The 25,090-nt window shown below is 46.3% G+C and overlaps 1 protein-coding gene across 2 annotated transcripts in view; it reads left to right on the top strand.

Moving 5' to 3' along the window:
* Nucleotides 1-25,090, top strand: part of MYH11 (myosin heavy chain 11) — a 127,420-nt gene that overhangs the window by 65,248 nt on the left and 37,082 nt on the right. For both annotated transcript variants that reach the window (XM_070362630.1, XM_070362631.1), the window contains exons 8-15: nucleotides 2,505-2,603; nucleotides 6,114-6,257; nucleotides 15,683-15,778; nucleotides 17,918-18,036; nucleotides 19,077-19,229; nucleotides 20,386-20,559; nucleotides 21,695-21,868; nucleotides 23,369-23,483. In XM_070362630.1, the coding sequence (XP_070218731.1) occupies nucleotides 2,505-2,603; nucleotides 6,114-6,257; nucleotides 15,683-15,778; nucleotides 17,918-18,036; nucleotides 19,077-19,229; nucleotides 20,386-20,559; nucleotides 21,695-21,868; nucleotides 23,369-23,483 (1,074 nt within the window). The remainder of the gene's footprint in view (nucleotides 1-2,504; nucleotides 2,604-6,113; nucleotides 6,258-15,682; nucleotides 15,779-17,917; nucleotides 18,037-19,076; nucleotides 19,230-20,385; nucleotides 20,560-21,694; nucleotides 21,869-23,368; nucleotides 23,484-25,090) is intronic.

A 25,090-nucleotide genomic window follows, 5' to 3' on the forward strand; every position in this document is an offset into this window, starting at 1 on the left:
CTGCTTCTGGCAAAGCAAACCGAAAGCTATTTCTGTAAATCTAAGGAATCAGAATTCCACCAGCCCACCAGTGCCCACTCATGCATCCCAGTGGGGGCTCAGGGTATGGCTGGGGTCACCTGACCATGCACCATCCCCACCTCCCCAGAGTTGGGCCAGGACTAAATGAGATACAGCAGAACACATACTAGTCTCCAGTGGGGGATAAAGAGACCATGAAGAGCCTTATGTAGGCTCAGAACAGGTATGGCCACCAGCTGAGTTAAGTTTTCTGAAGTTTCTGGATTTGGGAATTACAGATGAGTTTGTGGCCCTAGCCACTCCCTTCTTCCGGGATCTTCCCAACCCAGGGATTGAACCCTGGTCCTCCTGCATTGCACGCAGATTCTTAACCATCTGAGCCACCAAGAAAGCCCACAATTATGAAGCCTTGAGAGGAGAAATTGCCTGGAAAATCCCATGGGCAGAGGAGCCTAGTGGGCTGCAGTCCATGGGGTCGCTAGAGTCGGACACGACTGAGCGACTTCACTTTCACTTTTCACTTTCCTGCATTGGAGAAGGAAATGGCAACCCACTCCAGTGTTCTTGCCTGGTGAATCCCAGGGATGGGGGAGCCTGGTGGGCTGCTGTCTATGGGGTCACACAGATTCGGACATGACTGAAGTGACTTAGCAGCAGCAGCAGAGAGGAGAAATTAGTGCCCATGACCTGACATAACAGAGCAGGGAGGACACAGTCTAAACCAGTGGATTTGGGGACACAGAGAAGAAATGATTATTCATTCTTCGGTGGTTAGCATCTTGGCAGATTTTGTCAAATAGAATGGTTCTTATATGCGGGAAATCCACCTGGTATGACAGCCTAGCCTCCTGTGTGGCTCCCACCATCCCCACGTCCCCATGGTCTCCATCCCTCCCCCAACAGCAGAACGGCTCTCCTTAGATTAATCAGTGGGCGTGTTTACAACATCCTGAGGCTCAGTTGCTAGTGAGCTGAGTCAAGGTCACTCAGCCAGCCAGAGCTGGCACCCGGCTCTCTGAAGCCCAGACCCTCGGCTGAGGTAGTTTCGGCCACTGCAAACACTTGGCTTCGCTGCTTCCTAACTGTGTCCTCCTGGGAAATGAAATGAGCCTTCCCCGAGCTTCCCTGGGCCTCGGTTTCCCCTAGATTGAAAATGCCAGCAATATTCACTCTTAGTTCCTAGGATAGTTCGTGAGGTTTAAATGAGACAATGGAAAAATGGTACAGATGAACCAGGGCAGGAATAGAGATGCAGACATAAAGAATGGACATGTGGACACAGTCGGGGAGAGAGAGGGTGGGACGAAGTGGGAGACTGGGATTGATGTATACACACACACACCACGTGTGAAATAGGTAGCTAATGGGAACCTGCTGTAAAGCACAGGGAGCTCAGCTCCATGCCCTGTGAAGAACCAAGGTGGGTGGGAGGTAGATCCAAGAGAGAAGGGATGTATGTATACTTATCGCTGATTCATGGGGTTGCAAAGAATCGGACACGACTGAGCAACTGAACTGAACTGAACTGAACTGATAGCTGATTCACTTCGTTGTATAGCAGAAACTAACTCCATATTGTAAAGCAATTGTATTCCAAGAAAGAAAAGCAAACGAGAAAATGCATGTCAACATTTAGCACAGGGATTAACAGACCATAGAGAGTGTAATTATTTTTACTCTGTAATATCTAAAGACAGTTCGCTCTACAGAGGAGAAGTTGGTGATGGTTGTTGGGGAAACGTCTCATTTCATGCCCCTCCCAGAAGTCTTTCATCCTGGAGTCTCTTGACTCCTGTCTTTTTATACTTTTTTAACCCGCTTTGTTCCCCTCACTTCTCTCTGGCACTGGGGCCAGCCAGCAGCACCTAGCAGTCTCATTTTGAATTATGAGCCAGAACTGGAAGGTCAGCTCATGTGGACCGATGGCTTGATCTGCTTCAGCAATCAGAGTTCTCAAAACTCTCCAGGGAGCTTCTCCCGGATTCTGGAGATTTCCCCTCCAGCAGTTGATGTGCCAGAGCTTGGGGAGGAAGGTCATCTCCCTGCAAGAGAAGCACATGTGGTAACCCTGGAATTAATTCTGTGTTGTTGTTGATCAGTAGCTCAGTCATATCCAACTCTTTGTGACCCTCTAGACTGTAGCACTCCAGGCTCCCCTGTCCTTCACTATCTCCTGGAGCTTGCTCAAACTCATGTCCATTGAATTAGATGGTGGTGCCATCTAACCATCTCATGCTCTGTTGCCCCCTTCTTCTCCTGCCCTCAATCTTTCCCAATAACAGGGTATTTTCCAATGAATCAACTCTTCACAGCAGGTGGCCAAAGTATGGGAGCTCCAGCTTCAGCACCTGTCCTTCCAATGAATATTCAGGGTTTTTCCTTTCCTTTGAGATTGACTGGTTTGATTTCCTTGCTGTCCAAGGGACTCTCAAGAGTCTTCTCCAGCACAGCATTTCTAGAATTCTTAACTCCTCCCAAACCAGATCTGCTGGAAAAGTCACGTGCGATTCGCCAAGCCAGAGACGAGAGGACCTTCCACATCTTTTACTATCTGATTGCTGGAGCCAAGGAGAAGATGCGAAGTAAGTGATGAGCAAGGACATGTGCTGGGAGACCTCAGCCCTCCCTTCCGTCATTTTCCAGGATTAATTGATAGCTATTAAAACAGAGTCTGAGATCCCGCCAGGGAAAGAGTTACACATCTCTGGGCAGCATCTCCTCATCTCCTTGGAGTGAATGAATGTGGCTTCTGTCAGTCATGTGCATTTACTGAGCATCTACTATGTGGCATAGCAGATGTGTTTCAGTTAGGCATTAAATATTTAAGTAATAATTAGACTGGGTGACATCAAGTCCAAATAGACGCAATCTGTGTCTTCTAGGAGGGGAGAAAGACAATTGCCAGGTACTTGCCTGGTGGCGCAGTGGATAAGAATCTGCCTGCCAGCAGGGGGCACAGGTTCGTCCCCTCATCTGGGAAGATCCCCTGTGTCGTGGAGCAACTAAACCAGTGCTCCACAAGAGAAGCCACCACAAAGAGAAGCTGGAGCGTTACAACAAAGAGTAGCCCCCGCTCCCGCAACTGGAGAAAGCCCACACACAGCAGCAAAGACCCAGTACAGCCAAAAGTAAATTAAGTAAATAATTTTTAAGAGATAGTTGCCATATTTGCAAGTTTATAAAACTTGCAGGTATTTGAGATGCATTCTGATTTCATAAGGAATTTTGTAGTGGCTCCAAGCGCTTTTCGTTATACCTGTTTTGAAAGTAACTTTGAAGTGGTCTTTTCGTAGGGCGGGGTCAACTATATTTTTCTATAACGAGCCAGATAGTAAATCTCTTAGGCTCTGTAGGCCACATGGTTTTTGTCACAGCCACTGAGCTCTGCCTTTGTAAGTGCAGAAGCAGCCATAGGCAATGCTAAACCAGTGGGCATAGCTGTATTATGGTAGAATTTTACTTACAAAAATAGGAATACGCACTGTGCTGTAGTTTGCTGCTCTCTGTTGTAGGAAAAACATTTTTCACATAGAAACACTATACTGTATGCCAGACTCCAGTAGGAAATTATATAATATGTTCTAGGCATGCAGAAGAATTAATCTTTACTAACTCTGAAAAAAGGAATATACCTGTCATATAGGTACATAGTATGCTCTACATTATAGTAATAAGTTTAAATCCTAAATTTTAGGAGAACAGTACAAGTTTTGCTTCCCATCATTTTTGTGACCTGGGGTTAGTTATTTTGCTAGGAAAATTACCAGAAGTATGCCTGGACTGGTACCTTTGCTGTGATGAGGTGTATTGTAACGTTCCACCACTAGAGGGAGCAGCGTTCATGATTTGATCTTGATACTTGGCATCTGGGGAAATTTTGGATAAAAGTGGGGAGTGGAATGGATGTTACACAGTGGCAAATAGGTAAACTATCTGCTACAGCACAGATGCTGTGGGGTGGCCCAGAGAGAAATGTTTATATTTTTCTTCCATCTCTGTGCCACCAAAGTCAACAGTCTGGTTGTTTGGAAACGGGTTCAAGTTTTGTGCTCTGCCTCCAGTCTTCCAGAAATCGAGCAGGGATAAGGCTAACTAAAATTCCTAGGAACCACTTGTATACTTGATGATAGGTTTGGGAAGAGGTTAGGGTTTTAGAGAGAACTGAATATTTTTAAAGATATCCTCAGTCTGGATAATGAAATCTTGGCGAAGACTCAGATCCTTGTGACTTTAATCAAGCATTTCAGTTAATCCAAAGACTTGAGTTAACTGGCATCTTGGGTCAATTTAACCTCGACTTTATCAAGTAGCTTCCAAGTGACTTGACCCATGAAAGCCCTTCGCTTAAAAAGTAAAACATCTTGCTGAATTCCCTCCAAAAGTATAATCAAATCCAGCCTAATTAACGATTGATCTGAAAGAGGACACTTGATATATTGGAGTTTGTCATAAATGCAAATGGTGTAAGAAAAAAGAATAAATTATAAATTTGAGGGAGAAAGGGATGAATAACAACAAAGAAATGTAACTACAGAATACAGCTTTATAGAGAACAATATTTAATAAGTGTCATAAACAGAGAGTTGGCAAATGTTTTTACTAAAGGGCCAAATAGTCCATATAGGTTTTGAGAATCGCATGGTTTTTATTGCAGCTACTCAACTCTGGATGCCATTGTAGCATGAAAGCAGCCATAGACAATAGACAAGGAAATGGGGGTGCCTGTGTTTCAATAAAACTTTATTTATAAAGACAACCAGCAGACCAGATATGCCAACCCCTGATATAAGCCTTATCTATTATTACAGGGGCTTCCTAGTGGCAGTAGTGGTAAAGAACTCACCTGCCCATGCAGGAAACATAAGAGACATGGGTTCAATCCCTGGGTCAGGAAGATCCCCTGGAGCAGGAAATAGCAACCCACTCCAGTATTCTTTGATGGAGAAGCCCATGGACAGAGAAGCTTGGAGGGCTACAGTCCATGGGGTTGCAAAGAGCTGGACATGACTGAAGTAACCTAGCATGCATTGATTGCTAGAAATAGTTTGAGAAGAGAGAGGATGTAAGAGCACTAAATCTTTTTCTATCATAGCAGGAAGTGAATGGGCAGTATCTAACCCATATCCAGAAGTAGTCATTAATATGATATATCAGTATAATATATAGTAAGCCTATTATATAGAGAAATAGCGATAACTACCAGGAAAAAAACAGTTAAAAGAGATAAAAAGCACTTTCTGTAGGTAACTACTATAGGTAGGAGTTGGATAAAGGATGGGACAAGCAATGGTGTTTTTATTATAAACCTTTTGATAGTAATTGATTTTTTTTCTCATAAAGTATTTGTTAAGTTTAACATGTTTTATAAGGATAGGACAGAATCAACTATTACAACATACGTAGAACAAAAATCACAGTGCTAACTAGATATCCAAAAAGATATGGTAAAATCATATATGGCTAGAGAATTATTTGATTATTAGATTATTAGAGAAGGAAAACTGGGGTGATTCAGGAACAAATGCTGATGAAGGTTACAAAACAAGGGTGCCTTTCTCCTTCCTTGGGATGCTCGTGAAGTTCCTGTCAAATTCTTTTCTACCAGTGATGACGAGAAGCTGCAAGTTGCATTTCTCAGGCTGTTAGTACCAGCTTCATATCTGTAGCTCAGCCACTGATATTTAAAATCTGTGTGCATGCTTAATTTTGATAAAAGTTTAATAAATGGATGGATAAAGATTAATCTAACTTTTCAGACAGCTTTGTTCCTAAAGGCAAGATGCCTTTGCGAGACTGAGCTAAAGATATCCCTTCCTCTGAGTAGATGCCACCGTCCTGGCTAAGGAAGTGGGGCCAAGGCTGGATTTCAGTTGCGAGGCACCCTGGGGCAGTGCACGAGCTTCACCACTGTATGAGGCGGGTGGTGGCTAGTGATCACTTCTATGCAGTGAAACAGAGGGAAGCTTTGAACTGTCCAAGTCTCGGGAAGGGGAAAGAAATTATGATGGACCAGACCCTTTATCAGGTCCCTGTCTCCTGTTCAAAGTGGAAGTGTCTTTCCTGACCGCTGCCCCATCTTCCTCTCCTTCTAGATGACTTGCTTTTGGAAGGCTTCAACAACTACACATTCCTCTCCAATGGCTTTGTGCCCATCCCTGCTGCCCAGGATGATGAGATGTTCAATGAAACCGTGGAGGCCATGGCCATCATGGGGTTCACTGAGGAGGAGCAGCTGTGTAAGTCTTTTCACCTTGGGGAGGGTGCTGGTCAGGAGACCCACTCTGGGTTCCTGTTCTGGGTACTGACCCCAAAAATGCTTTATCAAACGTCCAGGCTCTTGTTCAACTTGTCCAAAAGAATTTGGGCGAAAAACATGAGGTACTAAGGAAAAAAAGAAATACACACACACACACACACACACATTGAGGCTGAGGAGCAGAGGGAGCAGCGAAGCAGTTTATTTAGGGCAGAGTCGAAAGTTACACACTCAACACAGAGTGTAGATGCCTTGCAAATGAGGGGTGCCCTGCAGGGTTTTTTTTTGATCCCCCTTTTATTTTTAGCCCTTTAAATAGGTGGGTCTTGTTGATTAAGGGTGGAATATTCATTGAGGGGAAGGTTGAAGTGTGGCCTGGATTGCATCCATAGCATCAGTCCCTGGTCTTGAGCACTTGTCTCTGAAGCCACTTTACATGACTTTAAGAGCTGTATTCCCTTAAGTTTCCCTTTACTAGTCAGGCTCCACACATGGAGGGTCAGATAGGGTCACTGGCAACCCCTGCACTTCACTGCATTTCCTCCTCGGTTTTCTTGGTCAGAGCTTCTTGCTCATAATCACAAAGTTTCTGTGCTAATGCCATTCCTCCATGAATCATGGCCTGATTAAGTGCAAAACAGGGAGGTCGCTTTGCCTTCCACCTGATGTCTGTGTATGAGGAGACCATCCTCGGGCCCAGCCCTGCCTTTCCGGCCTCAGTACCACTGGAATAAGTTAGGGACTTTTCTTTGGTCGGGACAGATTTCTGCTCTCTGAATTCCCCACTCAAAAAAAAAAAAAAAAAAAAAAAGGAATAGAAGGAAAATTAGTATTACTTTAGGTGGCTTTTTGCTGTCTTAGAAAAGTGGCTATGTTAGGCCTCTTTTGGCCACAACTGACCAAATTGGCTTAAGCAAAAAGTAAAATGATTCATTCATGTAGCTGGAAAATTCAGGGATACTGGCTTCATGAACAGCAAATTCTTGGGACTCTAAGAATGTCTTTGGAACTTGGTATCTCAGTAACCTTGTCTTTAAGTAGGTGATAGTTTCTGGGCAACAAAATGGCTGTTGCAGCTCCAGCCCTTACATCCATTGGGTTTATGTCCAGCAGAAATGAGCAGAGTGGATTCCTTGCCTGAGTCCCTTAATGAAGTCTCATTGCCTAGGTTGACATGCATAATCCTGAACTATTCACAATGAGCCAGGGTTGTAGAAAGTTCTATTATATCTCTTTGTTATGGTCTCTATTCCATTCTTGAAGCTGGAGGTAGAGAGGTTATTGGCCTTATCAAAAATAGGTAGGTGGAGGGGAGGGGAAGTAATTGCGGCAGTGGGTGTACTTGGGTTCTTCCTGGAAAGGCAGTTCTGGCGATGGGTCAGTATTGATCAATATCATCATACCAATGACCAAGAAACACATTTGGTTCTCAGACTAGGAAAGCTCATAGAGACATTCCTGGTTTCCATACTGTGCGAGAAACACGTTTCCTTCTGAATTAGATATGCCTTAATATTTAAGATTAATCTCTTTGGGAAACACCAGGACAAGATTGTGGAAATTTTCCCTTTCTTGCCATGTTCGCACCCTCTTTGAAGCCCCAGAACGAGGGCTACAGTTGCCAAAATGCAGGGCAACTGCATTTTGCAGGACGGGCAGCTCCTCCAGAGATAACTTGGGGCTGAAAACAAGAAGATTCCATGAGTCAGATAACAGATGGTGGGCCTTTGTGGCTTTTGGCTGGGATCCCACTTCAGAATCCAGTGCTTACAGCATCCCTTCCTGAATGACATCGGCTCTCCAAGAATGATTCATTTTATTTGGAACATGAGTTCATTTTACTTCTAATCTTTGCTTTTAGAAAAATGCAGCTGTTGACTAAGTACTTGCTTTGGGCCAGGTATTTGGTAAACTTCCCTTTTTAAAAAACGTACCAAAAATATACCAGAATGTTCAGTTTTATGTACATAATAAAAAACTGCAACAAACTAAAATATTAATTGATAGAAGATTTATTCAGTTATTGTTTGACCTTATGAAAGAAAACAATGAGTCCTTTCAGACATTACCTTATGTGGAAGTGCTTCTAATATATTTAAAGTGAAGACATCAAAGTGCTTTATGCACATTATTTAATGTTGCAACAACCCTAGGAGACGACTGTTGTTACTGCAGTTTGCAAATGAAGAAACTGAGGCACAGAGAAGCAAAGATACACACAGAAGAGACACACAGCAAGTCACCGATGGGGCCGGGACTCAGTCTTGGGTCTCATGGAATCCCAAACCCCACTTTATGATGTGTTGTGCTCTGTTTTTGTATGTGGGAAGGTGGGTTTTGTTCTATAAATTTTAAAAAAAGTCTATGTCAGAACCAAGGTATGGAAACCAAGGTTAGAAGGAACCCAGAATGTTCTACAATGTGGAGTCATTTTTTAGATGATAAGTGATGCAGAAACCCACCATGAGGCGGTGGTCCCTTCTCTAGTCCTTTTCCGTCCGTCTGATGACTTTCACAGAGAGGAGCAGTTTGGCATCTACGCGGTCTTCATCCCCTCCCTGGCACTTGTTCATCACCCTTTTAACCTTGGAGAGCAGACCCCAAGTTGAGCACCCTGGGCAGGTCCCAGCCTCTTGCTAGCATTTGATAGTATGATTTATTTTCCATGTATTTATTTTAATCATGGCCATCTATTTATGGCAAGAAAAGCTGATTTTTTCACTTAAGATAAAGTAAATCGTAGGAGAGAGAAGTGAGATTGTAAAGGAAAGTGCTGAGTATCAGAGCACTGGAGAAGGAAATGGCAGCCCACTCCAGTATTCTTATCTGGAGAATTCCATGGACAGAGGAGCCTGGCGGGCTACAGTCCATGGGGTCACAAAAGCCTGGGACACGACAGCACCTGAGCACACAGGCAGACAACCTGCCTAGTCACGTGAAAGCAAATAAATAAATAATAGAGCAGTGGTATGTCTGCAGCATGCTGTGTGCACACTAAGTCACCTCAGTCCCGTGTGGCTCTGGAGACCCCATGCACTGTAGCCCGCCAGGCTCCTCTGTCCATGGGATTCTCCAGGCAAGAATACTAGAGTGGGTTGCCATTTCCTTCTCCAGGGAATCTTCCCGACCCAGAGATCGAACCCACGTCTCGTACATCTCCTACAATGGGACTGTGGAAATCTACCCTCTGCATAAAAATATTCAGCCAGTAATGATACAGATGAAACCTGAAGCGGCATCAACGGTGAATGACTGACACCTGGAAATAGATCTAGACAGTCTCTGGGAGGATCTGTGGGCGGGGGCGCTGGAGTTAGCTGCTGGGAGCTCATGTCCTGGCTGGGTTATTAGCAGCTGTGTGAACTCCCAGCATCTAACTCCAGAGCCCCTGCCCCCGGATCCTCCCAGAGACTGTCTAGATCCATTTCCAGTGTCAGTCATTTACAATTGATGCCACTTCAAGTTTCATCTATATCATCACTGGTTGAATATTTTTACTCAAAGGGTAGATCTCCACAGTCCTGATGTAGGAGCCGTACGTCTCCACCTGCCTGCATTGGCAGGCAGGTTCTTTACCGCTAGTGCCACCTGGGAAGCCCTGGTATGCCTATAGAGCAAGCATTAAGATGAGGGTGAAGGCTTCCCTGGTGGGCCAGGGGCTAAGACTCCATGCTCCCAGTGCCGGGGGCCAGGGTTCGATCCCTGGTCCAGGAACTAAAGCCACATGCAGCAACTAAGAGTTTGCTTACCACAACTAAAGATCCCGCACGCTGCAGCAAAGATTGAAGACCCTGTGTGCCACAGCTCAGACCCGGACAGCCAAAATAAATAATAAAAAATATATAGATATAATTTAAAATTTAAAAAGGAAAAGATGAGGGTGTTCAGGGCCTTCTCTGGTGGTTCAGTGGCTAAGACTCCACACTCTCAATGCAGGGGGATGGAGTTTGATCCCCCGTCAAGGAACTAGTTCCCACATGCCGCAGCTAAGAGTTTGCATGCTGGTTCTGCACGCCTCAGCTAAAGATCCTTCATGCCATAACTAAAAAAAAAAATCCAGCATGCTGAAATGAAGATTGAAGATCCCGCATTCTGCAACTAAGACCCAGTACAGCCAAATAAGTAAATGAATTAAAATAAAGAAATGTTTTTTAAAAAGATGAGAGTGGGGCATGGACTTAGGCCATTGTGTATACCAACCCTGATTATAAATCTAGGGCTGCTCCCAACTCTCCCCAGAAAGGTCAAAGGAAAATGGCGAGCTGAGCCCTGGAGCTGTATGAGGGCCCAGGTGACCAGTCTCCTCTGGCTCCTGGACCTTAGCAAGAGAGAAGTACTTGCCCAGGTTGCACAGAGAGCTAGCAGCAGTGTAAGACCATCGTAATCATGATGACATCATAGCAACTGCTGTTTATTGAGCACTGTCTGGGTTTAGGTGCTGTGTGCTGTGCTGTGGCAGTCGCTCAGTCGTGTCCAACTCTTTGCAATCCCAAGGACTGTAGCCCGCCAGGCTCCTCTGTCCATGGGGATTCTCCAGGCAGAATACTGGAGTGGGTTGCCATGCCCTCGTCCAGGGGATCTTCCCAACCCAGGGACTGAATCCAAGTCTCCCGCATTGCAGGCCAATTCTTTACCAGCTGAGCTACCAGGGAAGCCCCTGGGTTTAGGTACTATGCATTTAACCCTCATGACAGCCCTATGAAGTAGGTGTTCTTATGGGCCTTCAGATGGCAAAGTGGGGGCCCAGAGAGACTAATACCTGACTCCAAGTCACACAGCTGCTAATAACACAGCCAGGGTGTGAACTCCCAGCAACTAACTCCAGCGTTTCTGCCCTCAGATCCTCCCTGAGGCTATCTAGGTCCATTTTCAGATGTCAGTCATTCACAGTCGATGCCACTTCTGGGTTCCACCTATATCATCACTGACTGAATATTTTTATACAGAGAGTAGATTTCCACGGTTCCATCCACTCTGGACTTTGTCCTAAACAACAATTTCTGTAAAATCACTAAGTGTATGTCCTGGTTATACTATTTCAAATAAATTAGTAGAAGTCCCTAACTATTGAAATGTTTTAAAAGTTTCCTGCGTGCTAAGTTGCTTCAGTCACGTCTGACTCTTTGCAACTCCATGGACTGTAGCCCGCCAGGCTCCTTGGTCCATGGGATTTCCCAGGCAAGGATACTGGAGTAGGTTGCCATTTCCTACTCCAAGGGATCTTCCCAACCCAGGGATCGAACCCGTGTCTCTTAACATCTCCTGCTTTGGTGGGTGGGTCACTCTCTGTACTTACTGTGTACAGGTGGTGCATCTGTTACATGTTGAGAAACCTGCTTCCTGCTTCTCAGTAGTAAGGGTGGCATATTAGTCTCCTGTCGTTGTTGTAACAAGTGACCCCCTGCTTGGTGGCTTAAAACAGAAGGAATTTATTCTCTCATGGTTCTAGAGGCCAGGAGTCTGAAACCAAGGTGTGGCCAGGGGTGGTTCCTTCCAGGGGTTCTGAGGGAGAATCCATCCCAGGTCAGTCATCTGTCTTCTGTGGCTGCCAGCAGTCCTTGGCTTGTAGACGCATCACCCCAATCTGCCTTCTTCATGCTTCTTCTGCTCTGTGTGACTTCTCTCTTTTATCAGCTCACTTGTGGTTGGAATTAGGACCAGTTTTAGTGTTAGTCTCTCAGTCATTTCCAACTCTTTGTGGCCCCATGGACTATAACCTTCCAGGCTCCTCTGTCCGTGGGATTTCCCAGGCGAGAATACTGGAGTGGGTTGCCATCCCCTTCTCCAGGGATTGGACTCAGGCCTCCTGCATTTAAGGCCCACCAGTTTAATCTAGGGACTTCTCAGGCGGTGCTGATGGTAAAGAATCCAGCTGCCAATGCAGGAGACACAGGAGATTCGAGTTTGATCCCTGGGTTTTTTCCAGGGACAATCCCCTGGAGGCAGAAATGGCAACCCACTCCAGAATTCTTGCCTGGAGACTCCCATGGACAGAAGAGCCTGATGGGCTACAGTCCATGGGGTTGCAGAGAGTGGGACATGACTGAGCATGTGCACACATGCGCGTGCACACACACACACACAGTTTAATCTAAGGTGATTGATTTCATTTAATTGCCTCTGCAGGGATCTTTTTTCAAATAAGGTCACATTTGCAGGTTCTGGGTGGTCACTTCTTTGATGGCCACCAGTCAACTGCTGTTTAGTACCCACTGGGCCAGGCCTATGGCTTGCAGCATCTCTCCTGATATAAATTTCATGAAGCAGGTACTTCTGTTACTCTGTCCATTTGGCAGATGGGGAAACTGAGGCTCTGCAAGATGAAGCTAGGATTTGAACTCAGGACACCCTAACACTAGAGTGCATGCTTTCAACCACTGCCCTGGACCCCAGCCTCGCCACCCGTACCATCTGGGCAGCCCTGCCCACTTTGCTGCTTTGTTGCCCACCAGCTCTTTTGACCTGGGAGTGGTGACTGCTCTTCTGTCATTTCTGACTGTGTTATCTACACAAGGAAGTGCAAACTGGCAGCACCGGAGCCCACAGAAGAGACTGACCTCCACGTTAGAGTTGTTAATTATATTATTTTTTATTATTTATTTTTAAATTTATTATTCATTTACTTGGCTGTGCTGGGTCCTAGTTGCAACACGTAGGCTCTTGGTCACAGCATGCCAGCTCTCTAGTGGTGGTGCACAGGCTTAGTTGCCCCTGTCATGTTGGATCTTAGCTCCCCAACCAGGGATCGCACCCACGTCCTTCGCACTGCGAGGTGGATTCTTAACCTATGAACCACTAGGGAAGTCTCCAAGTTGTTAATTTTAAACTTGGGTAGATTTCACATGAAAATCTGGGTTTCCCCATCATCTTTGGAAAAAGCAGAGGTCTGGCAGCTCTGGGTTTGCCTCCCTTGTGGCCATGATTGGAGTCGCGGGTGTCGCCTTTCATACAGGGTCCCCATGAGTCCCTGCAGTCCCCATCGATCTGCTTTTCTCATGTAGACCAGGGGTTCTCAACCAGGGTTGGGGGGGGTGGCCCCCAGGGGACAATTGGCAATGTCTGGAGACATTTTTGGTTGTCGTAACTTGGGAAAGGGTAGCACTACTGACGGAGTCTGAGATGGCTAGATAGCGTTACTGACTCAATGGACAGGAATTTGAGCAAAGTCTGGGAGATAGTGAAGGACCGAGAAGCCTGTCACGCTGCAGTCCGTGGGGTCGCAGAGTCGGACGTGATTTAGCGACTGCACACAGAGACAGCAATACTGACATCTAGTGGTTAGACAGCAAGGATGCAGCTAAACACCCCCACAATCAACTATCTGGGCCAAAAATTCACTAGTGCCTGGGCTGAGAAATCCTGAGTTTCACTACTTATAATGCAGGCATTTCAGCAATCCCTCATTTAGACTTTCATTTTAAGAACTGTGAGTATTGCACCTGACGGTTTATAGAGCCCCTTCATAGATGTTATCAAAGAAACTGCCTCAGCTGTTTCCTTTTGACAGAAACTTTGTTCACTTGAGAGGAAAGTTTCTCCAGTGGTGAGTGGGAGCATATAGGTGGGTGGTCTAGGCCTTTCTCCTCCTGAGCTGGGCCAGGGTCCCTAACATGTGAGAACAGTTGTAGTAAAGCTTTATCGTGACCCCATGGACTATAGAGTCCATGGAATTCTCCAGGTCAGAATACTGGGGTGGATAGCTGTTCCCTTCTCCAGGGGATCCTCCCAACCCAAGGATGGAACCCAGGTCTCCTGCATGGCGGGTGGATTCTTTACCAGCTGAGCCACAAAGGAAGTCCAAGAATAATGGAGTGGGTAGCCCATCCCTTCTCCAGCGGGTCTTCCCAAGCCAGGAATCAAACCGGGGTCTCCCACATTGCAGGCGATTCTTTACCAACTGAGCTATCAGGGAAGCCCAAAAGGTCCCAAAAGGTTCCAAAAAATCCCCCCAAAAAAGATTGTCATCCCTAATTTGGCCTGAGGAATCAAAGTAGGCTGGAATCTCTATGTTTTGTTCTTGAAACAGTGATTTCTTCTTGGAAATCCTGGGTGACCTGCACCTCAGGTAATCTAAAGCCAAGTATTTGCATTGATCAGTCCTCCATCCATCCATCCATCTATCCATCTCTTCATCGTCCATCCATCCGTCCATCCATCCATCTCTCCATCCTCTATCTATATTGATCAATCCACTAATTGATCATCCATCTATTATCTAACCATACACTGATCCATCCATCATCCATCTTCCTTCCTTCCGTCCATCCATCACTTCATTTTCCATCCATCCATCTACCCTCCCTCCCCCATGTGTGTCTGGACCCTGGAGAAGGTTAGGGGAATATAAAGAAGATCGGACAGCCCCCTGTGCTCCAGGAACTCGTGGTCTTGGGAGGATTTCAGGCTCAGAAACCATTTTGACAGCGGCATGGACTGAGTCTGGCGTCAGAAGTGTTCCCAGGGTCTGGCAACACACTGTTTTGTCTGGAGATGCCTCGACAACCAGTGGAAAAGACTCCCCTTTCTTCATCCCAACATGAACGTTCACACACCCAGCCAGAGCATGCTCAGAAGCACAGGGTTCTGTTTTCTCTTTAGATATAGTTTATTGACGTAAAATTTACATTTAGAAGGTTGTGTGTAAGTGTATATAGTTGAATTTTTACACACCAAACACACTTGCGTAACTGGTGCCTATTTTAACTAAGAGAACACAAACACCACCAGCCCCCATGAAACTCCTCATGCCTCTTCTCGTAGCTTCCCCAGCCAAGGATAACCACCGTCCTGACTTCCAGCAGCATAGATGTGCCTGTTAAATGGATTTATGTGATATGTTCTTGTTTGCATCTGGAGGCCTTCCTTCAGCATTCATGTTTGTGAGATACAGCAGGATTTTTTGTTTGTTTGTTTGTAATTGTTAATCATTCAATCTCCTTGATGTATCGAAGGGCCAGATAGTAAATATTTCAGCCTTACCAGGCAGGCCATACGATTTCCATGGCAACTGTTGAAATCTGCCATTTAGCGTGCAAACAGCTATAGACAGCATGTAAGTGAATGAGTTTGGCTGGGTTCCAATAAAACTTTATTTTCAAGGGCAGGTAATGAGCTGGATTTGGTCCTCAAGCTATAGATTTCCATGCCCTCCTGCACATAATTCCATTGTAGTGCAAGCTTTTTAGCAACAATCCAAAAATATTCTGTTCTCTCCTCTTAGCACAATTGGGTGGTTTGGCTTTTTCCAGTTAGACACAAGTTAGTGACCGAACAAGACTAGACAAAGGCTCAGAACGGAGTCTCTCGGGGAAAGCTGTAGGCCGCCTCCGGGTCCTCAGTGACTTACAGACTCTGGATCTTGATGTTGGCATTTCTGTCTCATCTGGTCTTCTCTCCTCACTCCAGCCATATTGCGGGTGGTGTCATCTGTCCTGCAACTCGGAAATATTGTCTTCAAGAAGGAAAGAAACACAGACCAGGCTTCCATGCCGGATAACACAGGTGCCTGCTGCTTTTTTTGTGATAACTGATGACTTTGGTGACGGGAGGAAAGATCACATTGTTTTGGTTATTTTTCTGGCTGAGGATATCTGGGGTGTTAATAAGAACTAGACTGGGTTGCTATCACTTGATCCTTTTTTCAGACTTTTCACTGCTGAAGATCCTACGTGGAAAATTCTCCAGTCAGAGTGTTGGGGGGAAAACTAGGTTTTGGATGAGATAGGACCCTTAGGGAGTATCTCTTCTAAAACCCCACACTCATTTATTTTGTTAAACGAGTATTTTTGAACACCTGCTAAATGCCGGGCAGTGGGATACAGTGAGAAATGAGAAGGAACCGCCCCATTCTTTTTTTTTTTTTTAATTATTATTATTTTTTTTTTACTTTACAATATTGTATTGGTTTTGCCAAATATCAATGTGAATCCACCACAGGTATACATGCGTTCCCCATCCTGAACCCTCCTCCCTCCTCCCTCCCCGTACCATCCCTCTGGGTCGTCCCAGTGCACCAGCCCCAAGCATCCAGTATCATGCATCGAACCTGGACTGGCAACTCATTTCATATATGATATTATGCATGTTTCAATGCCATTCTCCCAAATCACCACCCCATTTCTTATGCCGTGTATGGTCTTGTTGGGGATACAGACCTCATGTTTCCCTGAAGTGGGGTTGTCAGATAAAACACAGGATGCCCAGTGGAATTTGAATTTCAGATAAACACTTCTGATTGTAAGTATGTCCTAGGCAATACTGGGGACATAATTATATTAAAAATTCTTCATTGCTTATCCGAAATTCAAGTTTCACTGGGTGTCCTGTATGTTTTTCCTAAATCTGACAGCCCTACCTGCAAATAAACAGTGTTTTGTGTTTCAAAAAGATGGCTGGATACCACCATGCTTGTTGGCGGCTGATCCAGAAGGATGACTCAGGTTCCCAGCTTGCTCACCTGTGGCCTCAACACCCCTGTCTCAATATTGGGCTGCTTTTCCAAGCTCCCTTTTGAACTGCCAGTTGTTTCTTATGTCTTACACTCCCCAAAATGGCAAGTTAAAGAAAATCTCATTCTGAGGAGAGACCCTCAGGGAAACAGAAATGAAAAGAGCACCTTTGCAAAAAGACGGGGGGAAAAATCCTAAAACTACACGATCTATCGTCCACCTCACACCATTCCAGACCATTGTATGTCGCTAGTCCTCACATTTAGGAAGCAGCTAACGTTGGATTTTTTTTTTTTTTTTTGAAAAACCTTTTAAATGCAGAACTGCATGAATACGAGAGCCCACATGTCCACCATTCAGAATAGACATTTGTGACTATTTTTGAATACTTCTTTATCTTTAGAATGAAACGAGACACAGTATAGACAAGACTGACGTCTCTCATTCTCCCAGCTGGGTCTCGTTCTTCTCCCTGAACCTCCTGACAAGCGCAATTGTACTTTACCAGATACCCTTCTGGTCTTATGTTTATACCCTCACACACATATATCTGAACAATATACAGTGGTGTTTTGTGAGTGTGTTTTTTTATTTACATGGATGATATCACACTATAGACATCATCTTGCAACTTTTTTTCTAGAGAAAAAATACTTACAAAAATACCGTGATATATTTGTTTGTTCCCTTGTGAACAAACATTTAAGTTGTTTCCAATATTTTTCTCTCTGCATATATTGCCACATATATCTTGGGATGGCAGAACAAATGCTTATTGAATTTAACTATATGTCAGGTATATACCTACCTCATTTAATCCCATTGACAATCAAACAACATACCAAATAGCTGACCATTTCTGCAAGCTAGAGTTTGGGAAGTTAAGTAGCATTTCCAAAAAAGCACATGGCTAAGAAGTGGGAAAAGAGCGAGGAGCTGAACCTGGCTCTGGCCCGAAGCCCCCAGTTGGGGCACACCTCCATCCAAGCCCCATCACTGCCTCTTGGTAAGACGCTGGGGGTGAGGCCACTAATGACAACAGCTTATAGGACTCTTTCATGCTGTGGTCACTGTCATGTTCCACATCGAGAAAAAAGTGTATCCACAGGTCACAGATATCACATGCAATATGCCTTCTTTTCCAAGCCTTCACTTTTGTGATGCACTTAATATGTTTCTTTCCTCCATCCAGCGGCTCAGAAAGTTTGCCACCTCATGGGAATTAATGTGACAGATTTCACCAGATCCATCTTGACCCCACGTATCAAAGTTGGGCGGGATGTGGTGCAGAAGGCTCAAACCAAAGAACAGGTAAGTGATGCATTTGCCATTTATTCCTGCATTTGTCATTTATTCCTGAAGACTCTTCCATCCATCCACCCATCCATCCACCCATCCATCCATCCACCCTTCCACCCATCCACCCTTCCACCCACCCACCCATCCATCCACCCTCCATCCATCCATCCATCCATCCATCCATCCATCCACCTATCCATCCATCCACCCACCCACCCACCCATCCACCCTTCCACCCATCCATCCACTCATCCATCTATCCACTCATCCATCCATCCACCTACCCATCCATCCACCCACCCATCCATCCACCCTCCCACCCATCCCATCCATCCATCCATCCACCCATCCACCCATCCATCTATTCACCCATCCATCCATCCACCCACCTACCCATTCATGCATCTGTTACCTAACCAAACTTGGGTCTGTTAATCAACCATGCAGCAAAGCCAATTTGTGGTGAAGGAAAGTATACCATTTACTGCATGTGCCCAACAAGGACAATCGGTGGCTCATGCTCAAAAGACCTAAACTTCCTGGTGGCTTTCAGGGAAGGACTTTTCCATCCACCCATCCATCCATCCATCCATTTTTTTTATCCCCTGTATATCCAGTACTGGAATAATCAAAGTCCCGTGTCAGGTCCTGAAGGTACAACCCTGGCTGAGCGAGAACATCAGAGGCTCTCACTCCTGACCTCATCTTGATCTCTTAGTTGAAGGTATGAGGGCTGAGTTAACCTTTGGAAATGTCTCTGGACCTTTTCTAGAGGCAGGACTGACTGCCTCTAAGTGACTCTGGGGTGGAGCAGGCTCCACTGTGTTCCAGGTCCCTCTGGCAGAAAGTGACTACTTAGCCACATCGCCATTCCTTAGGTCTAACCACTCTGTCCCTTATTGCCAGTTGTAGAGATGGTATACTTTCCTTTTCTTTGTTTATCTTTTAAGGAGTAATTGTAGATAGAGGGAGTATAAAAATCCAGGACCACCAGTCAGGCTCTTGGGAAAATGCACCCATTGGGAGTAACCCTGTCCCCTTACTCCCTGCAGGCAGACTTTGCTGTAGAAGCTTTGGCCAAGGCCACTTATGAGCGCCTTTTCCGCTGGATACTTACCCGAGTGAACAAAGCCCTGGACAAGACCCACCGGCAAGGGGCTTCGTTCCTGGGGATCCTGGACATTGCTGGGTTTGAGATCTTTGAGGTACAACTTGGGAGGATTGCAATAGACATAGTCCGGGTTCTCTGGAAATTAGCTTCCATTTAGAGAAATTCATTATTTTTGGAGAAAGGCAGACAGCTACTATAGGGTGGGAAGTACTATAGGGTGGGAAGCTGTCTCATGAAGGTTAAATCTTTGAGGGTATTAGAGACAGAAATCCAGTGGGGAATGTACTGGTTTGTAAACAGAGGCCAGAGGTACAGCTGGATCCAACAGGCGGGACATGAACTCCTGCCATCTCCCTCTCTCCGCTATCCTCCACTTTGGCTTCATTCTCAAGCGGGCTCTCCCCTCATGGTGGCAATGTGGCTGCCATCGATCCAGACTGCCTCTTAGTTCCAACCAGTTCCAGTTCTTTCCAGTAGTTCCATCTCACATCTTGGAATTGAGTGTCGTTGAATCTTACCTGAGTTGGGTCACATGGTCATCTCAGAGCCAAGCACTGTTTTTAGGGTCTTTCAGTACTTCATACCCACTCCAGTGTTCTTGCCTGGAGAATCCCAGGGACAGGGGAGCCTGGTGGGCTGCCATCTATGGGGTCACAGAGTCGGACATGACTGAAGCGACTTAGCAGCAGCAGCAGCAGTACTTCAAAGAGTATAAAATGGCTACTAAATCCCACTCCCATGAGTTGGAGGGAAGTTCTCAGTGAAAGAGAATATGCCCAAAACAGATATTCCAAAACATATCTCCCTCTTTGAGCCTCAGTTTCCACATCTGTAATATAGGGATAATGAGGGACTTCCCTGGCACTCCAGGGGTTAAGACTCTGCACTTCTATTGCAGGGGACAGGTTCAATCCCTGGTTGGGGAACTAAGATCCCATGGCATGGGGTATGGCAAAAAAAAAATTGAGTTTTGAAATACCTTACATGGTTATTCTATCTATAAATCATTGTGCAGATGGAGATCAGCATTCTTAAAACCACGTGACATGGGAATAAGTAACTCTTACCAGCCCTCATGAGCCCCGGGAAGCCTTCAGTGGGGCCTGAGCCCTCTCTGGGTGCTGAAATGGCAGGGCAGGCTCGTGGAAAGGGTGTCCGGTATAGGGTCTCTCCAGCACAGAGCTCCTCGGGCCCCGAGTCCTCTAACGTGGACCATGATGCTCACGGGTCTCCCTGGTGTTGTTGCTCAGGTGAACTCATTCGAGCAGCTGTGTATCAACTACACCAACGAGAAGCTGCAGCAGCTCTTCAACCACACCATGTTCATCCTGGAGCAGGAGGAGTACCAGCGCGAGGGCATCGAGTGGAACTTCATCGACTTCGGGCTGGACCTGCAGCCCTGCATTGAGCTCATCGAGCGGCCGGTGAGGCCCCACATCACGCACGTGCAGCCGGCACGCAGACCCTGTGCTGTCTCCACTCGGGCACAGCTTCCCCAAGTCCTGAAAGGCTGTAAACTGAATCTTCGTGAACTAAATTACCGTGTCCTTTAGCCCACATTTTCCTATCGAAACTGTTGCTTCTTTTTATCCCTCCCCTTTCTTCCCTTCCCCACTGTGCCCGTCCCTCCCCTCCTCTCTCCAGTCATTCATTCCCAAAAGCAAGGATCTTGCTTTTGTTTGCTGACCCATCCCGAACTCCTGGAACCATGCACGTAATAGGTGCACAAGAGATCATTATTGAACGACCATTGATTGACCTACATTATTGAATGACCTACTATACGCTCAGCTGTAAAGAATCCACCTGCCAATGCAGGAGATGCAGGTTTGATCCCTGGGTCAGGAAGATCCCCTGGAGAAGGAAATGGCAGCCAGCTCCAGTATCCTTGCCTGGGAAATCCCATAGACCGAGGAGCCTGGCAGGCTACTGTCCACGGTGTTGCAAAAGAGTTGGACACAACTTAGCTACTAAACAGCTGTATGCTGGGCCCTCTCTTTAGAGTCTGTGATGTAACAGTGAACCAGATGGACACAGTCCCTGCCCTCCTGGAGGAGCAGACGATGAAACTAGACAAAAAAGAGAAGCAACTGAAACTCCTGATAAGAGCAAAGCTGAGAGTGCTTTAGGGATGCCTGCTTTGGACAGAATAGCCAGGAAAGGCTTCTCTGATCTGAGTCTAAAAAGTAAAGAACATTCCAGCAGAGCAAATAGCATGTGCAGATTTGATGGTGCTCCTGACGCCTTAGTTTAAACTGTCTCAGCCATAGGGGAGCACTTTACTCAAAGGAACCCTTAGGTGAATTTATTTGTAAAGGAACACAATTTATGACTAGAAGTGTGAAATCTTTGTGATGTTGTGCATGCTTCCCGGCGCTTGCATCCCTAGTGCTGGTCCATTGGGCACAGAATACTATGAGGATAGATTGAGGGGGTGGAGATGGAGCGTGTAAATCCATCTTTATAGGTAAGGAGATATGCTAATGGAGCCTGCGCATGTGTTTGGGTGGCCAGCCTGAGGCTCGGGCGTCCTTGCTATGATCTGCTTGTCTTCCACAGACCAACCCCCCAGGTGTGTTGGCCCTGCTGGACGAGGAGTGCTGGTTCCCCAAAGCCACAGACAAGTCTTTTGTGGAGAAGCTGTGCACGGAGCAGGGCAGCCACCCCAAGTTTCAGAAGCCCAAGCAGCTCAAGGACAAAACTGAATTCTCTATCATCCACTACGCCGGAAAGGTACCAGGCAAATGTCCCAGGGGCCTCTTCATCCCAGGGGACCCAAGCAGGATGTTCCAAGTAAGAGCAGCTTAGGAGTGGCGGGACCCAGAGGCCTCTGGTGTAAGTCAGACCCCAACCAAGCCTTATACATGATTTGTCTAAGCATCAGTAAGGGACAAGATTTAGAGATATAACATATAATGGGCTAATGTATGTATGATACCTGTATATTAAAGATAGAGAATATATATGCTATAAAAGGCTAATATATATGTTGTATATTATAGACATATATGAGATGTATATTAGAGAGGCCACTAATATGCTCCAACTATGGTAGCCAGGCTACCCCTGTGGCTCAGCTGGTAAAGAATCTGCCTGCAATGTGGGAGACCTGAGTTCAATCCCTGGGTTGGGAAGATTCCCTGGAGAAGGGAAAGGCTACCCACTCCAATATTCTGGCCCAGAGAATTCCATGGACGGTCCATGGGGTTGCAAAGAGTCGGACAGGACTGAGCAACTTTCACTTTCATGGTAGCCAGGCAGTTCTTTCCTGTATAGATTCTAAACAGGAAGGGCCAGCTGGAATGGGGTGACCAATAAACCAACTTTTGAGTCCAACAGAAATCTCCTTTATCATGGCCTTGGGTTTGCCATTGCCAGCTTGTGCCACTCAGGAAATCTGTCTTCTATTTCTTCTTTCTCCTCCTTCCTCCCCCCTTTCCCCTACGCGTCTCCTCCATCATCATTGTCATCACCATCATCATCATATTATAGTTCTTAATATACAGGACCTTTCCCTATGGCTCCAGAGAGGCCTGGATCATGTAGAAAAGACATAACTCAGTCTGGCTTGCAGACATTTATTGACTCCCTGGTATATCCACTACATCATAGAAACAGACAATACTCCAAACCAGGGGTTGGTGAACTACAGCCCAGGTACCAAACCTGGCCCATGGCCTGTTTTTATAAATAAAGTTCTATTGGCACACAGCCAAGATCACACCTGCCCATCAGTGTAACAACTCATATAATGTAAAACCCCACCAGAACTATTCTATCAGTTCCTTCCATTTCATAGTCAAAATAGTAAGATTAAAAAGAGGTCCCAGATTTAATTTAAAAGCAGATTGTTGTCAAGCCTTTGCTGGAGGAGAGGTGAATGTTGAGTGTGAGGGGAGGGTATTCGCCACCAGCAAAGCTCCATACCTTTGGGAAATCTCAGGCATCGTGCTGGGCTCTTAAGGAGGAGGCTGCCAGAGGAAGCATACTAGGAGAAGGCAGGGATAGAGATGAGCCTTTCCCGGTAGGTCATGGCTGAGGCCTACTGTGCGCAGGGCCCTTCAAAGTTCTGATTTGTCAGTTCCTTTATTGGTGTTTGTGGATTCCCATTATGGTAGCCACTCATGTTTCCTCTCTGACTTGAGAAGATCCAGGGCAGTGGGGGAAGAAGTCTGGGGCCCTTAGTTCATAACTAAAGCAGAAGCACCTGACTGGTGGGGTGGTCCTTGACAGGTGGACTACAATGCCAGCGCCTGGCTGACCAAGAACATGGACCCGCTGAATGACAATGTGACTTCCCTCCTCAACGCCTCTTCTGACAAGTTTATGGCCGACCTGTGGAAGGACGGTAAGGCCCTGTTTGCTGGAGCAGGAGGACTGAACTCCCTCCAGCCCTTCCCAGCTGCCCCTATTCCCACACCTGCTCCCAGGAGGGATGGGGCACCAATTCCTGAGCCCCTCAACCCAGTACCTGGACCCTATGGAGAAGGTCCTGAGTCAGGGCTCAGATGCTGATGGAGGAAATGTCTTAGGAGGTATGTTGGGTCAGAGCGCCCCCTTGTGGAGTCAGAGAGACTTAACTGCACTCTCATCTCTGCCATGTACCAGCTGTGTGACCTCAGACAAGTCACTTGACTTCCTTAAGCTCCACTGTCCTCTTTGGTGAAAGTGAAAGTCACTTAGTCATTTCAGACTCTTTGTGACCCCATGGACTGTAGCCTGCCAGGCTCCTCTGTCCATGGAGTTCTCCAGGCCATAATATTGGAGTGGGTAGCCATTCCCTTCTCCGGGGGATCTTCCCAACCCAGAGATTGAACCCAGGTCTCCTAAATTGCGGGAGGATTCTTCACCCGCTGAGCCACCAGGGAAGCCCAAGAATACTGAAGTGGGTAGCCTATCCCTTCTCCAGCAGATCTTCCCAACCCAGGAATTGAACTGGGGTCTTCTGCATTGTAGGTGGCTTCTTTACCAGTTGAGTTAATCTCCCATCTTCCCTAAGATTACTGTGAGGGTGAAATCAAATCAGTGGGGCCAAGTTTGAGCATGGATCAAGATCTCTGGAACGCTTGTTAAAGCTCATGATCACTGGACCCCATCACCGGAGGGTCTGATTCAGCAGGTCTGGACGGAGCCTGAAAATTCGTATTTCTAACAAGTTCCTAGGTGGCGCTGATGCTGCTGGTCTGGGGACCACACTTTTTTCCCCTTAAGAACCAGAGAACAGATAATCCAAGTGAAGTCTAACACCTGCTGGGCCCACAGTAGGGACTTGGTACACATTGGCCCTGTGACGACTATTAGGTGGTGGGCTTTGCTGCTTTTGCCCCTGGGTCTCAGCGCTTACAGCAGATTTCACTCGACACAGAACCTGTGGGTCTAGGGCTTACAGGACTAGCTGTCCTTGCTTTAGGGACAGGGGTCAGTTCTGCCGACATTTACTGAGTGCCAAGGCCCTTGGAATGGGGTAACAGCATCTCAACCCAGGTTATATATCACACCTGGGACTCACGATGAACTCTGAAACTCCTTCCTTCAAGGAGCCCACAGTCTTATAGGCGAGGCAGATAAGCAAAGACATTATTCAGTTCAGTTCAGTTCAGTTGCTCAGTTGTGTCCGAGTCTTTGTGACCCCATGAATCGCAGCACGCCAGGCCTCCCTGTCCATCACCAACTCCTGGAGTTCAGTCAGACTCAGTCCATCGAGTCAGTGATGCCATCCAGCCATCTCATCCTCTGTCATCCCCTTCTCCTCCTGCCCCCAATCCCTCCCAGCATCAGAGTCTTTTCCAATGAGTCAACTCTTCGCATGAGGTGGCCAAAGTACTGGAGTTTCAGCTTTAGCATCATTCCTTCCAAAGAAATCCCAGGGCTGATCTCCTTTAGAATGGACTGATTGGATCTCCTTGCAGACATTATTACATGGAGCCTACCCGAGCACATGGAGCAGAAGTGCTG

This window comes from Bos mutus, chromosome 25, assembly GCF_027580195.1.
Source record: "Bos mutus isolate GX-2022 chromosome 25, NWIPB_WYAK_1.1, whole genome shotgun sequence".
NCBI lineage: Eukaryota > Metazoa > Chordata > Mammalia > Artiodactyla > Bovidae > Bos > Bos mutus.